At 41.1% G+C, this 13,010-nt stretch overlaps 1 protein-coding gene across 5 annotated transcripts in view; it reads right to left on the reverse strand.

Moving 5' to 3' along the window:
* SPECC1 (sperm antigen with calponin homology and coiled-coil domains 1) overlaps positions 1 to 13,010 on the reverse strand; it is a 90,112-nt gene that overhangs the window by 62,731 nt on the left and 14,371 nt on the right. For 4 of the 5 annotated variants that reach the window (XM_069791091.1, XM_069791089.1, XM_069791090.1 and 1 more), the window contains one exon: positions 12,861 to 12,996. In XM_069791091.1, the coding sequence (XP_069647192.1) occupies positions 12,861 to 12,996 (136 nt within the window). Of the gene's footprint in view, positions 1 to 1,868; positions 2,253 to 12,860; positions 12,997 to 13,010 lie in introns of those variants that run through there. The other variant, XM_069791092.1, reaches the window with a different exon arrangement.

Genomic DNA, 13,010 nt, shown 5'->3' on the forward strand with positions numbered 1-13,010 from the left:
CATCCTAGTTGTCAAAATCAACACAAATTCTGCTTCAGGTGTCTTGACATTATCCTCTGACTTCCAAAGCCAGAGCTCTCACATACAACAAGGAATATGATGTCAGAATTCATTTTGTCAGCAGGAATGTTCTTGGAACTTTTTTCATGATTAAACAGAGTTTTGAGCGTGTAGTTCAATACAAAATGCTCTGTGTTTTTCAGTCATATATCTCACGAACAGCCAGGACATATTAAAACAAGACTTAGTACAGTTTACACTTAAAAACTGAGAATAGTTTTAAAACCGTTTTGGTGCAACAGAAGCATAACTCTTTCCCCTTCAATAAAAAAATAAAAGAAATCACAGGACAAGAGAAAACAAAGGATGAAAGAGATTTTTCAAAACCCACAGGGGGTCTGCACGCTCGTTTATCATCTATGTTAATAGTAATAAGCTGTTCAAATCCCACTGCTGGCCCTGCAAAATCAGAGTCAGTTTTCTCAATCTCTGATCAAAAGTTAGCAGTGTACCTCCCCATGCCATTATCCATCTCTCCCTTAGTTTATTATCAGTATTAACCCTCCTCAAATGACAGTAATCTGTTTAGTTCCAGCAAAACTTCTATAGCTGGCAGTGGCCAGTGGAATATAGATTTCAGGGGCTGGGGATGTTGGCAGCCATACTTTCCAGCCTAAAGTTTAACTTTCCCTTAGGGCAGCATTTCTTCTGGTGACTGGATGCTGGCAGCTTTTGTGTTCTTCATTAGCCTGCTGATTAACATAGTGCTAGAGAGTTCTCCACTACACCTAACTGCTGTTCCAGCACTCACTGGCAGATCTATTGTGAGAGATCCTAGAGTAGCAATGCAGCGTTGTCTGCCTCTTGCTTTTCCTCGCAATACTAGAGATGAAGTACATATGTATTTGCTTTTAAACCAATAGCTACATATCTAATCCGAAGTTATAAGGAAACCCTGATCAAGCAATAACAACTTTAATGGAATTTTGTGAATGAAATTCCCATGGCAACAGTAAGAAACAGAGTGCCAGGAAATACAACCGATTCCAGTTTTCTGTACGTTAGAAGGTTCTAAGCACGAAGAGAAACTAAGACATAAACAGCAGAAATCCGTGGGCCTACTGTTTTTTTCCCCATTCAGCATTTGAGAAACAATCAAAACAAATCAAAAGGCAACCAAAACAGTACTATGGCATCAGGAACAAATTACTAGCCTTCCTAGCGTACAGCATAGACATTTGACACAAGGGGAATTAGATATACCTGATACTAGCTCTTAGCTTTCTATAAAATCTGCTACTGATTAACATGCAAAGCACTACACTTCTGAAAGGACAATGGTGGGAAGACCTTCCACAAAGGCATCATTTTAAATTCTAAGGCCTGGAAAATTTCAGGCCTCAGGCCACAAACAATGGTGAAGGCTAACACAGCCGAGCCGCAGATCCTGACAAGTTGTATGTACATCACTAGATAAGCTTTGCAACTTTTTAGCTGCATCATGCAGACTATGTAAAATAATATCTGTCAGGCAATAAGGTCCCTCCCTTGTAGGCATTCTGTTCCAACCAAAGGGTTTCTTTCAGAAAATCTTCCCTAAGGACAGTGCTGTGATTTCAGGTACGAAGCAGTAACAAACGGCATTTACAAGGCACAAGGTAAACAGCAGTAATCTCTCCAGCAGGCTCGAAGCCATCAGCATGAGCTACGACAACAGCCTCCGTTCCCGCTCAGTGGGACACGGCGGTTAAACCCCCCCGGCCCCAGCCCCAGCCGCGTCCCCCCGGCGAACAAAACCCCATCCCCCGCAGTAAGAGCCCCGAGAGCCGCAGGCTGCAGCCCCGGCATTCCCTACGCTCCCTACAGACCTTGGTCGTGCTCCTCCGCTCGCCCAGGCTGGTTGCCCATCTTCGGCCGCTCCCCCGGCTCTTCCCCGAGCTCCTCTAGGACCCCGGCGCCCCGCTCATGCTCGGTGTCAGAGGCGGACCTGCCTCTATCTGCTTTTAATGTCTCCGCTTCAGTCAACTTCAAAAGGGAAGAAGTCAGCTCCTTCCTAGTTCCTGGCACCAGGAACAGAGGCTGCGGCTCATGCTGAAGCAGCTGTGGCTCTCCCTCCTAACTCATTACAATATTATGCACCGAAGGCCGGCCTGTGCAGTTAATTAGCTGCCTGACTGCTGGAATAAAAGGAGGGGGAGAAAGAGAGGCAGAGAAAGAGCGAGCAGAGAAAGGAGGAGTGACTCAACGAGCAGGGTAAGCCACCCAGGGGCAGCAAGCGCAAACTGCAGGCAGTTCAAAGAACAGCACTGATTTCGTCCAGCCCCGCCGAAGCCAGGAACCCAGCTCCACCGCAGACAAGAACTTAGCTTGGAAACTTGAGCAGAGCTTCAGTGCCCCAAAGCAGCCGCGGCTGCAGGGGGGTGAATGGCCAGAGAGCTGTTCCTAGGCCATACGCTAGTATAGTTCAAAACAAAATACTGAAATGCCGCTGGGAGTGAAGAGGGCCTGAAGGACCCTCAGCAAAGACAAGCGCAGCCAAACGCCTCCAAAGCAAAGACAAAATTAATTTTGCTCCCACCTGACAAGACCCAAAGCATGCTTACCATGGAGCAAACGGACCCTGCCCATAGATCTAAGTACACGGTTGAGTAGAGATACACTTACGCATCTGGTTAAGGACTGCTCTTAACTAAGCTGTCACAAGAATTAAGGGGACCAAATTCAGAAATGCTCAGCATCTTCTGAAAACTTAGATACCTGAAAGATACTGAAATGGAGACTGAACTCTGAAAACCTGACCACGATTGTGAGCATAAGCCTCTTCTGAAAAGTCCTGTCTATCAGATTTGTTCCGTTATCTTCTGGGGCTATTCCTGGGTAAGCTCAAGAATTCCCCAGCTCTTACTAGCCTCAACTAGTGCTGAGAATAGTCAGTACATTGCAGGTAACATCCGTATTATAAAAACGGCATACAGGATACACCGAGTACTGTTAAAACCTAATTCTCGTTGTTGAAGTAAGGATGTGGTGTTTTATTATTCCTAAAAAACTGTTTCTGTGATCTCCAAAATTCCCCTCGTGCTAGTTCCTTGCAAACACTGAAAAAAACAACCAAACCTTATAGCCACTGCTACATCTAGAAGCTGCAGCCACACATATGATCTACATACAGTATCTTTATCACCAGTATTTTTGACTGTGACTTGTACTGCAAGAACAGCTGCATGAGGCAGGCCTACCCACAGAAACGGGCCAACAGCCGATCTTTCAAAGAAAGAAATCAAGATGCTCCTCACTAATAGAGTCATGATGTACATGGGAAACAAGAATACTGAACAACTCCGGCAATCAGTTTCCATTACATGGATAATTAACAGAATCATCTTAATGTCTTGGTTTCAACAAGAGGGTGAAAAACAAATTCAGAAATAATACACTAATATGCATCCTAGGCTCAAAACAGATTGGAAATAAAACATAGAGAAATTAATCTAGCTAGTTGTGAATCCATTGTTTCAAATAAAAAAACCCTGGAGATCATTCAGTATGACAGAAACAAAATTTTGCTAATATTTCAATATAACAGGTCGAGTTAGTTGTCAATCTTAAATTTTTCATTGTTCTTGCTCTGACACTTTATGAATGAAGCTAAAAGCTTTCATACAGCTGTCTATGTGGATGACATTAAACAAAACTCCTGTCTACTTCTATCTTATGACATGCTAAGTACAAAATGCTTTGTTTAATGGATAAGCCATATAAGTTCTATAAAAAAGGATCACTGATAGTGCATTCTTTTTCTAAAAGTCATCTTACGGTCTCTTAAGTCTTGTATCTTATTAGGATGGGTACTCGGCTTGCCCTTCTCAAAGGTACAGATACAAATGTCCTCCAACTGCTGTTGAAACATATCTCTAAGAAAAAGAGGTTTTCTTCTATTATAGACTGAAGAGTGACTTCTGCTTTTCTTCAACAGGATTCACCAGAGGGATTGCATTAGCCAAGATAATCTCTTTGGTTGATAAATCCTGGCACTGAGCATTTATTATTTCAACACCTGCTTTCTATTTCTGTAACACAAAAGGGAATAGCATCACAGGGTCCCACTACAGTATGGGGTGCAAGCCCGGAGTAATTATAAAATGTAATCACTGAGTCTGAGCAAACACACCTAAAATCTGCGCACCGTAGAAGAGTCATGACCGGAAGAACCAATCTGTTATTTCTGACAGTGGCACGAAACATAAGTCAGAACATTCTAACACTGTGATAGGGAAAATGATGTCAGGCGAAAGACTTCTAGCCCAAGTCTACAGTGAAAGGTAAGGTATGAATTTTAAAATACAGCTACAGCCTGAGCAGAAGTCATAGGTAAGAGATTACTGTTTATGGAGCTTACAGATCAAACTGAGGAAAAAGAAAAAGGAATAATGGCAAGCATTACTTCTAGCATGGTGACTAGTTAATAAATTAAGACAGACACATGGCTAAATCTTTAGACAACTATTTGTTATCTGAACATTTTACATTATTTTCCCTTCCTCCTCAGTAATAAAGGTATAAAAATGAATGAATGAACAATTTCATCTCTGTAAACCAGATTAGCTGGTTTCTTCCTAGGCATGAAGTTTGACTCATGCCTTTGCACTAACCACTTGTGGGACTGCCAATAAAACCCCACAAACACCCCTTTTCTATATAGTGAGAAGGAGAATTAATTACTCAAGGTGTGACATATATAATTCTTTCAACTCACCAGTCAGATGACAGGACTTACTTGCCAGCCATAACCTTTCCTCGTATCCTACCCTCACAGCACAGCAAATGAATTAGCATAAGTTCTGTTGAAATTGTAATCCATGCTCAAAAGAAAAAAGTGTGAAGATGCCACAGAATGATTTGCAGTGGCTGGATAGCTGACAGTCTCTTCAGAAGGCTAAGGTGTAAAGAAGTTACAGATGCTGAGCAGGACCTCCAGAGGCTGGACCTTCTGTGCAAGACTGAACTAAACTGAATGGGCCCCAAGGGTGGACACTGATTATCAATACCAGTGTTCACACTATCATGCTCTACTTCTTCCATTAATGCTAAAGATTTTATGAGCACTAAGTACATATGTAGCAGGGGAAAAAAAAAATAATCTACAGAGATGTGTATATCATGCACAGTAGTGCACCCCAAAGGATTAGAAATGTAACATCTATGTTGAAACCCAGAAGAGCAAATGTATTTTTAACCACGCTAAAAACAATTTTTTTGTTGTGAGCATACTTGGTGAGGTCATACTTAAGTTCATGGCACAGAACTACAGCCTTCCAGGAACCCATCTGAGATGCAGCTGTCAATCCCTCCCTCTTACTTTACAGTATTAAAATCTAATGTAAGCCAAAAGCTGCTGAAAAAACAGTGGGGGAAAAAAAAATACAAGGAATGCCAAGCCCTCTCCTGATATGCATACTTGTTAGACCAGGCCAGCTTTGCATTCCTTTCTTGCACTCCCTCCCATTCTTTAAGTGCAACCACAGTGGCATGCTGCCAAGGCATTCTGGCTGTGATACATCTAGGCCTAGAGAATTCGTGTTAAGGACCATTTCTCTTCAAACCAGCTGAAGGAAAGCTGATAATTAACCTAGGGCAGGTAGTCAACACAAGGTTGTGTTGACTTTGCTGAACAACTTCACTAAAGAAGCCTGAAAACAAACAAAAACAAACTGAGAGATCATAGATTTGTACTATTCCTGGACCATCCAAGCATGCGTCCCTTTGTTTAGGTATCCCTAGCAAGGCTTTTGTGATCATCACAGTTTGCTTACAGCTGTAATGGATCTTCCCTATGTATGTTGGCTTGAGCCCATTAACTGTTAACAATTTAATGAGTCAAGTCATTATAGTCTTTAAGATTTAGCATTTCAGTATCCCTACCACACACTGAATCCTCTTAACTGGCTCAGGTCCCAGGGTGGTAAACATGTGCCAACAAAGTCATTCTCAGGGAAACATACAACAGAGAAAAGGGTCTCTATTTCACAGATTGTTTTAACAAGAAGTTGCATGCAAAATCTTAAAACACGTTAATAAATTCAGTGCAGTAAACGTAAATTGTGCAGTAGATCAGGACAGCAACAAAACTGAAAGAGGTACATACTGCAGACAGTGTTGTCAGCAGAAGTTAATTCTTACTTGTTTAATAATGCAAGATGACTGCAGACAGCCTTCGAATGCCTCTCAGAAAAACTGTTATCCTTAACAGGATCAGGTATCGGAAATCCCAACAGACAAGTCACTAAAATGCACTGCACTCATTCGATTCCCAGTTACGGAACAAGGTTCATATAATACAGCCAAAAACAGAACAAAAAATAATTATGTCAGTCAACGTTCATATGCCACCTTCAGAACAAGGAGAGAGCATCCATCATAGATCTCTCTAGTTCAGGGAATCATGGGACTGAGATCTCAAGACAACAGAGATCAGATTTTAATGGTAAGACCACTGCTATTTTTTCATGAAAGAACTACTGAGCTCCTCCTGCCCTGCTGGAATAAGTGCCTTTTCCAATTAGAAAATCCTACCAGAGTAACATATTTATCAAAGTGGAAAAAGAATCCTGAAGAACAGTTACGTGACACAGTGCCGATTCCAAGACATTCTAAGATGTAGAACTGTCCATGGGTTACAGAAAGAGCAAAGATTAGAAGAATTAAAACAAAATTTAATGTGGCAACAAACATCATGCAGGAACTTTTCCAGCAAAGGCATCACAAGTGAACATATGCATTTGAGTATGCAGGCTATCACAAGGAAAAAAAAAAAAAAAATCTTTGTAAGAAAAAATAAGAGAAACTTGAGAAGTAGCTGCCATAAAATCAATCTGGAATGCCAAATTTGATCTACCTCAATTCTTGAGCCTTCACTTTAGAGGTGAGTGAAATCTTCTAAAAAGGTGCTGAAACTTAGTCTGATTACTTGATATCTGGGGAAGTCACAGATAGAGGAAGTATTTTGCTAAGTAACATCAGAGAGGCTAAGGTACAGATTCACATTTGCACCAATATGTTACAAACAATCATGCAGATATTTGTAAGTGTGTGTAGATGCCAATATGCACATCCAGCTACATGTAGAGCTATGGATGTAAATGTAGACACATATTTCCACATTGCTTTGCATGGTAAATTCCTGCAGTACACCTTGCCTGTTTGAATGACATCTTGACAAAGCAATTTTTTTGAGTCTTCCTTTCCTTTTATAACAGTTCTGGAGCTAGAAACTCTTTCTTGGTAAGAAAGAATAATTATGCAAGAGCTGTGTCTTGTACCTGGAAAGCAAAACGCAACTAGCTTTCCAGATGAAGTTTTAAGGCATATTTATTGTTTCTAGGAAACCCCAGATGAGACCAGTCATTTGGTTTCTAGTGAAGTCTTGTGGAACAGAGCGTACCAATCTCATTAGTGTCTCACACTTGTCTCTATCTTTCACAAGAAAAATGAGACAGTAACGAGACTGAATGCAAAGTGCAGCAACCTTTCTACAAACCTATAGCAGTCCTTTGATATGACAGATCACAAAAAGCAGGCCCTATCAAGAACTGATGTATGGGAGAGTAAAAGGGCCCCAAGGTCAGAGAGCTGTCCTTCAAAAGAAATCACTTTCCTTTTTCCTGTTCTAATTGGGGTGCATTAGCATCTTCTGAAGAACTAAACTGTCAATTAGATTTTTTTCAAGGATTTTTTTAAAGAAAGCTTTTATTAAAAAAACAAAATACTTTTCTTGAATTTTCTGACCATGTAGAGAAGGCTTCTGGGTCTGGATTAAAGTCACACTTACCTAAATGGTTACCCCACATCAGAAAGTGACAAACACTCAGCAAGCAGAGAAGTTAGCAGAAAGAAGACAGTAAATTTGATAGAGTCCATACATTACTCTCAAATAGGAATCTTGAAATGACAATTCTATAAATGTACAGGAAGCTCTGAAATCTGTAGTCTGCCACATTTTCAATGTTGATGGGAAAGAAGCTTATCTAATGAGTGAAATGTGCAATAAAACCATATACCAGTCTCCCTTCTAAAATCAACCACAGTTGAACTTGTTCGAGTTCCACAACTGACACCTACACCTTCCCAGCACTAACACCAACACTGGTAGTGGCCAGTTGGCCTCATTTAGTTGAAGCCTCTCTTTTCTGAATATCATCACTATCAACACAGAAAAGCTACAAGCAACTGTTTTACAGGGAAATCAAAATCTTTCTTTTTACATAAACTACATAGCAAACAAACAGTGATGGACAAATGGACTAATAGTATGTGCTCTATTAGAACTAGGAAGGAATTGAAGATCTACAGGTATCATATTTAGTCACTGGGACATTAACTCTCACAGTTGGGCAGGAATGTGAGTGACAATTCACAGAAAAACTCATCAAAACGGAGGCTCTCCTTACTGGAATGGAACATTGTTTAAACCAAACTGTTCCACAACAGAATATAATCTTCAGGGCCTTCTATAGCCTTCACTGATTATACCAAATTTCTTGTTATTTTTATTTTACTATTTAATTTACTAGGCTTATTACAACAGCGTGTTTTGTACAGCTTCATTTCTAAAGCTGGCAATGTTCCATTCTGGGATTAGTAGCTTTTGTCCAGGTAACCTGCAGAGTTCAGTCTCAATGCTAGATGCCTAGGAGATAGTTGAAACTCTTAATATCTTTGAGTTTGCCTCCTTTATACTTCTGTATTGGCACTGTCTCCAACCATTGATGTTAATCAACTCAGCAGACACACACGGAAAAACAACCCACTTCTGTTGCTTTGGTTGAAAATGTACGCCAATTAATAATTTGCCCATTTTATGCATAAAAATAAATGGCCATTTCTGGTGGAGCACGGGATGACACGGTAGGCCAGCCGTCACATGCCTGCTGGCATCTTGGCTTCTCCTGGCCTCCACAGATACAACACATCCCACTATCATTGTGAGAAGGTATAGCACCTGTCTTCTAACACAGTCTGACTTTTAGAGAGATACTGAGCTTGTCAGTAAAATACCCAGAATTTCTACAAATAGTAAGTTAAGTGATTAAAGCATTGTTATTGACAGTTTCCTACTGTTTCTGAGGCAAATTCAATACGTCTATATAGATTTAGACTTTACTTAGGAACAAAGAAATAAGCTGATGAAGCAGCCTGAGAAAACAAAGTACAGCTATCTGTTACTTACATTTCAAGGATAACTGATACTTCATATTAGAGCTGGCAGGGCTTGATATAAAAATCAATATATTTGTGAGAAATGGGGATGCCTGAAGTATTCTAAATGCTTTCAGATGATGTGCTCACAGCCCAGCCCAGTCACACATCCTGGCTGTATCTCTTTTCTAATGTCCAGCATAAGACTTTTTTTTGGTTCCTGTCAAACCTAACAGATAATAGCTGCTGGCACTGAAATAACATCAAGGAAGCACATGAACATGATTAAACTAGACAGCCTTGAGGGAAATTTTCAGAAAGTGCTTGAATTGGGAGTTTGTAGGGAATGAGTGACAGAACCGAGAGCAAGGATTTGGAATGACTTCTAGGATCCATTGAGCAAGTAATTTCACCTGTCTAAACCTCAAATTTTCCATTTGCATACCAGTACTACCATGCAATGCTCTTCCTGAGAAGTATATCACCACATAAGAAGCTTTGAAATTCTCTGTGAAATTGCATTATTTAAGGTGATTTGGCTTGCAAGCCTCAAAGGATCAGAATCTGAAAAGTCACTGATTTCCTATAATCTTGAACTTTAAGGAGAGGAGAGTCCTAGTTTTGCATGGAGATATAAATTTCTCTATTTACACATTTTAAAATAATTTATTTACTATATGGCTTCATAGATTCGATAGCTTTACAAGTACATGCATTAAAGTACACGGTTTTCATGATTAGTGACCTCTTCCTCCTGTTTTGCAATTTTTCCAACTCTTTTTCATCTATTGAAACATTAAAAGCAATGCAAGAGCTCTGTAAATTTGGTTTTAACATAAAACCAAATTGCTACTTCAGGACAGTACATGGAAAGACATAACACTGTGGATAAGGAAGCTGAATCCAAGATGTTTATTCCTCCCTGCGTGCCATTTCCCATTATTTGGGATTTCAAAACTGCCAAGCAGTTACAAAGCCAAACATCACAGCACAGAACTTCCAGCCAGAATCCATCTCCAGTTTCATTTGCTCAACTCCACTTGCCAAAAATGGAGACATGAGATTGGCCTCATCTCCCTTTAAGTCGCCTATGATTTACTGCATTAGCTTCCAACAAGGCAGACAGGGGTAGTTATGTCAGCAGAAGGCTAGAATGAATAACTTAAACTCCACCAAGGGCAGCATACAAACAAGCCTATTCAAACAAGCAATCTTGATGTCAATTATTTATTATCTGCAGCATTTGGAACACGTGCTATTGCTCAAGGTCAACACATAAGTGCTGGACAGTCACACTCAAAGAAGAAAGAAACCGAAGCTTTTTTTTTTTTATTTCCCTACCTTGTTTCTTTTAATTTACCTTACACAATACCATAATACCAAGTACCACCAGAGTGTGGCTGGAAATAATATAATATAATTTCAGTAAAATAATCAAATCACTTTCTTGAATAACAGACAAAGAAAGTCCCATCTAAAAAGCACACATAAGGAAGGGGGTTGGAAGATATGATGTCTGCAGTTAAGACATGAAAGGAAAATACAGAACTGATGAAGGCAATCAAAGAAGCCAAAGAAAGTGGTTTCAGAACAAAATTTCAAGATCTACACAGTTGACTATGTACACAAACATCTGTATTTCCCAGCTACAGGAACATTCTTACTTAGATTAGCTCCACAGTCAGTTAGCATTGCAATGTAGTCTTGATAATCAGTGACTATTTGGGATGCCATTTCAATAAAATATAGAAGCTGAAACAATGTTCTCTCCTTTTCTACTCAATGTTCCCAGGAACATGTACCCTCTGTCATATCCGATTTGTAATTTTCCTCTTAGCAACAAGATACTGTATTGTAATATGCCTATTGGTATTTTTTCACAGTGTGGCAATCTAAAAGTAGCATTCAGATTTGTAACCTTGCTCACTAATATCTAGCACTTTTCAGTGGCCGTGATAGTGACACATATTCTCAATATATGGCCAGATTTCCAAGCACCCTTTTGGACTATGGAACCACTGTGAAAATTAAGATATGTAAGATACATGTCTTTTTATATACATACCTGTAGATAGCTCCTATAAGGCCTGTGACAGTTCTCTCTAGGTTAAAAGGAATTTTAGAGGGGTAGAACACATCTTCTTAGCATTTATCTATGCAATATACATAGTTCCACACTTGGACTCTTTTCACCCAGCACTCATATTCGCACTCATACTCTACAAATGTTGATGCAAAGCAATATATAAGGTCAGACCTACTGACGTAATTTAAATTGGCAAAACAATATCCAGATGTAACTTGACCTCCATAAACCATTTTACCCTTTGTATTTAAAGTAGTCATCATAATAAATCTTACCCTCCCCCAATCCCAGTTATTATACATGCATGCAGAAGGGGGCTCTCTATTCCTGTGCTAGTATTTTTGTATCTGACATATGTATTCCATTCTGGACTCCCTGCAGTGCTGTTTCCCTGGCTGCATTCCCAGGATCCTATGCTGCATCATCCGTACAGGTTTTCTTCTCCTCTCATTACTCCTCCCAAGCATCTTTTGCCAGCATCATGCCTCTTTATTGGCTGGTGAATCTCAAATGCCTTTGGATACAACTAGTCCCTATTAAATTTGAGGATTTACACACCAATTAACTGCAGAACAGGATCTGTCTTTGGGTTACTGTGAAACATTTATACTGTTACAAGATGCATCATCTTCTTTCAGGGGTGGGAGGAAGTATGTAAAGATTAACTTATTTTTTTTTTTCTCCCCAGAAATCCCTTTCTGGTTAGTAACATTGTTCTGTTACTCAGCCAAACCCTGCAGAGGCTTTGACAAATAGGGAAGGTCATGGTCAAATTTAATAAGATCTCACATTCCCTTAGAAATGCCACCAGGGAGCAGACAAAAGCAAGCGTTTGCTGAGCTCCAGGGGGAGAGCAGAGCGTTTGCACAGAAGCCCTTGGTATGCAGATGGCGTCGCTGCCTTTAGAAACAAGCTTAGGTTTGAAACCAATGGGAACAAGCTGATGGGGCTGACGCTGAGGGAGAGAGCATGCCACAGCGTAGCTTAGGAGCACAAGTTATACACGAAGATGCTAGGGCTGGCGCTTTGTTCTCGCGCCTCTGCCGTGTCCCAGGAACAGCAGGGTAACAGCTCTGCCCATTCAGCAGAGGGAGAAGAGACAATTCTATTCACATGTAATGAAAATGTAAAACGGAAAGCTTTCAAATTGATTTATTGCTCTGTGAGACAGCGGGCTGCGTACGGCGAACGCCAGCCCTGCGGCACCGCAGCGCGCAGGCCGCGACCGCCGCGGCCCGACGGCGCCACCGCGTGGCCGCTCGGGGAGCGACCGCGGGCCCGGGCCCCACGGGGCTCAGCCCTCCGCGGCCCCCGGAAACAAACCCCCAGAGCAGCTTCTCCCTTTTCGCTTTGGATTACTGACTTGTGAGATGGTCCCCCCTCCCCGAGGTGGGGTGTAGGACGCCGTGAAAGGCCAGCCTGCGAGGCACAGTATGTCTCGTCCTATACGCTGAGTATTACAGCAGGTAAGTTACAGCTGTGCTACCGGGTGGGGGGGGCATAAGGAAAACTCAGCTAGGATCTTGGTCACGGCATATTTCATATAAAGTAGACTGTCTTCCAGAATCCACGTATCTACCTGTGCTGGGCTTCAGTCGACTCTCAGCAAGCTCAGAAATCGCTCCTGTTGTAATGGTCTTCTTCAGCCTAGAGACTCCAGAAGCTGCTGCCACCCCTGGTTTTGTCAGCATGTCATCGCTGCTTGCCCTTTTCAGCTGCAATAGAGATC

This window comes from Haliaeetus albicilla, chromosome 9 (genome assembly GCF_947461875.1).
Source record: "Haliaeetus albicilla chromosome 9, bHalAlb1.1, whole genome shotgun sequence".
Lineage (NCBI taxonomy): Eukaryota > Metazoa > Chordata > Aves > Accipitriformes > Accipitridae > Haliaeetus > Haliaeetus albicilla.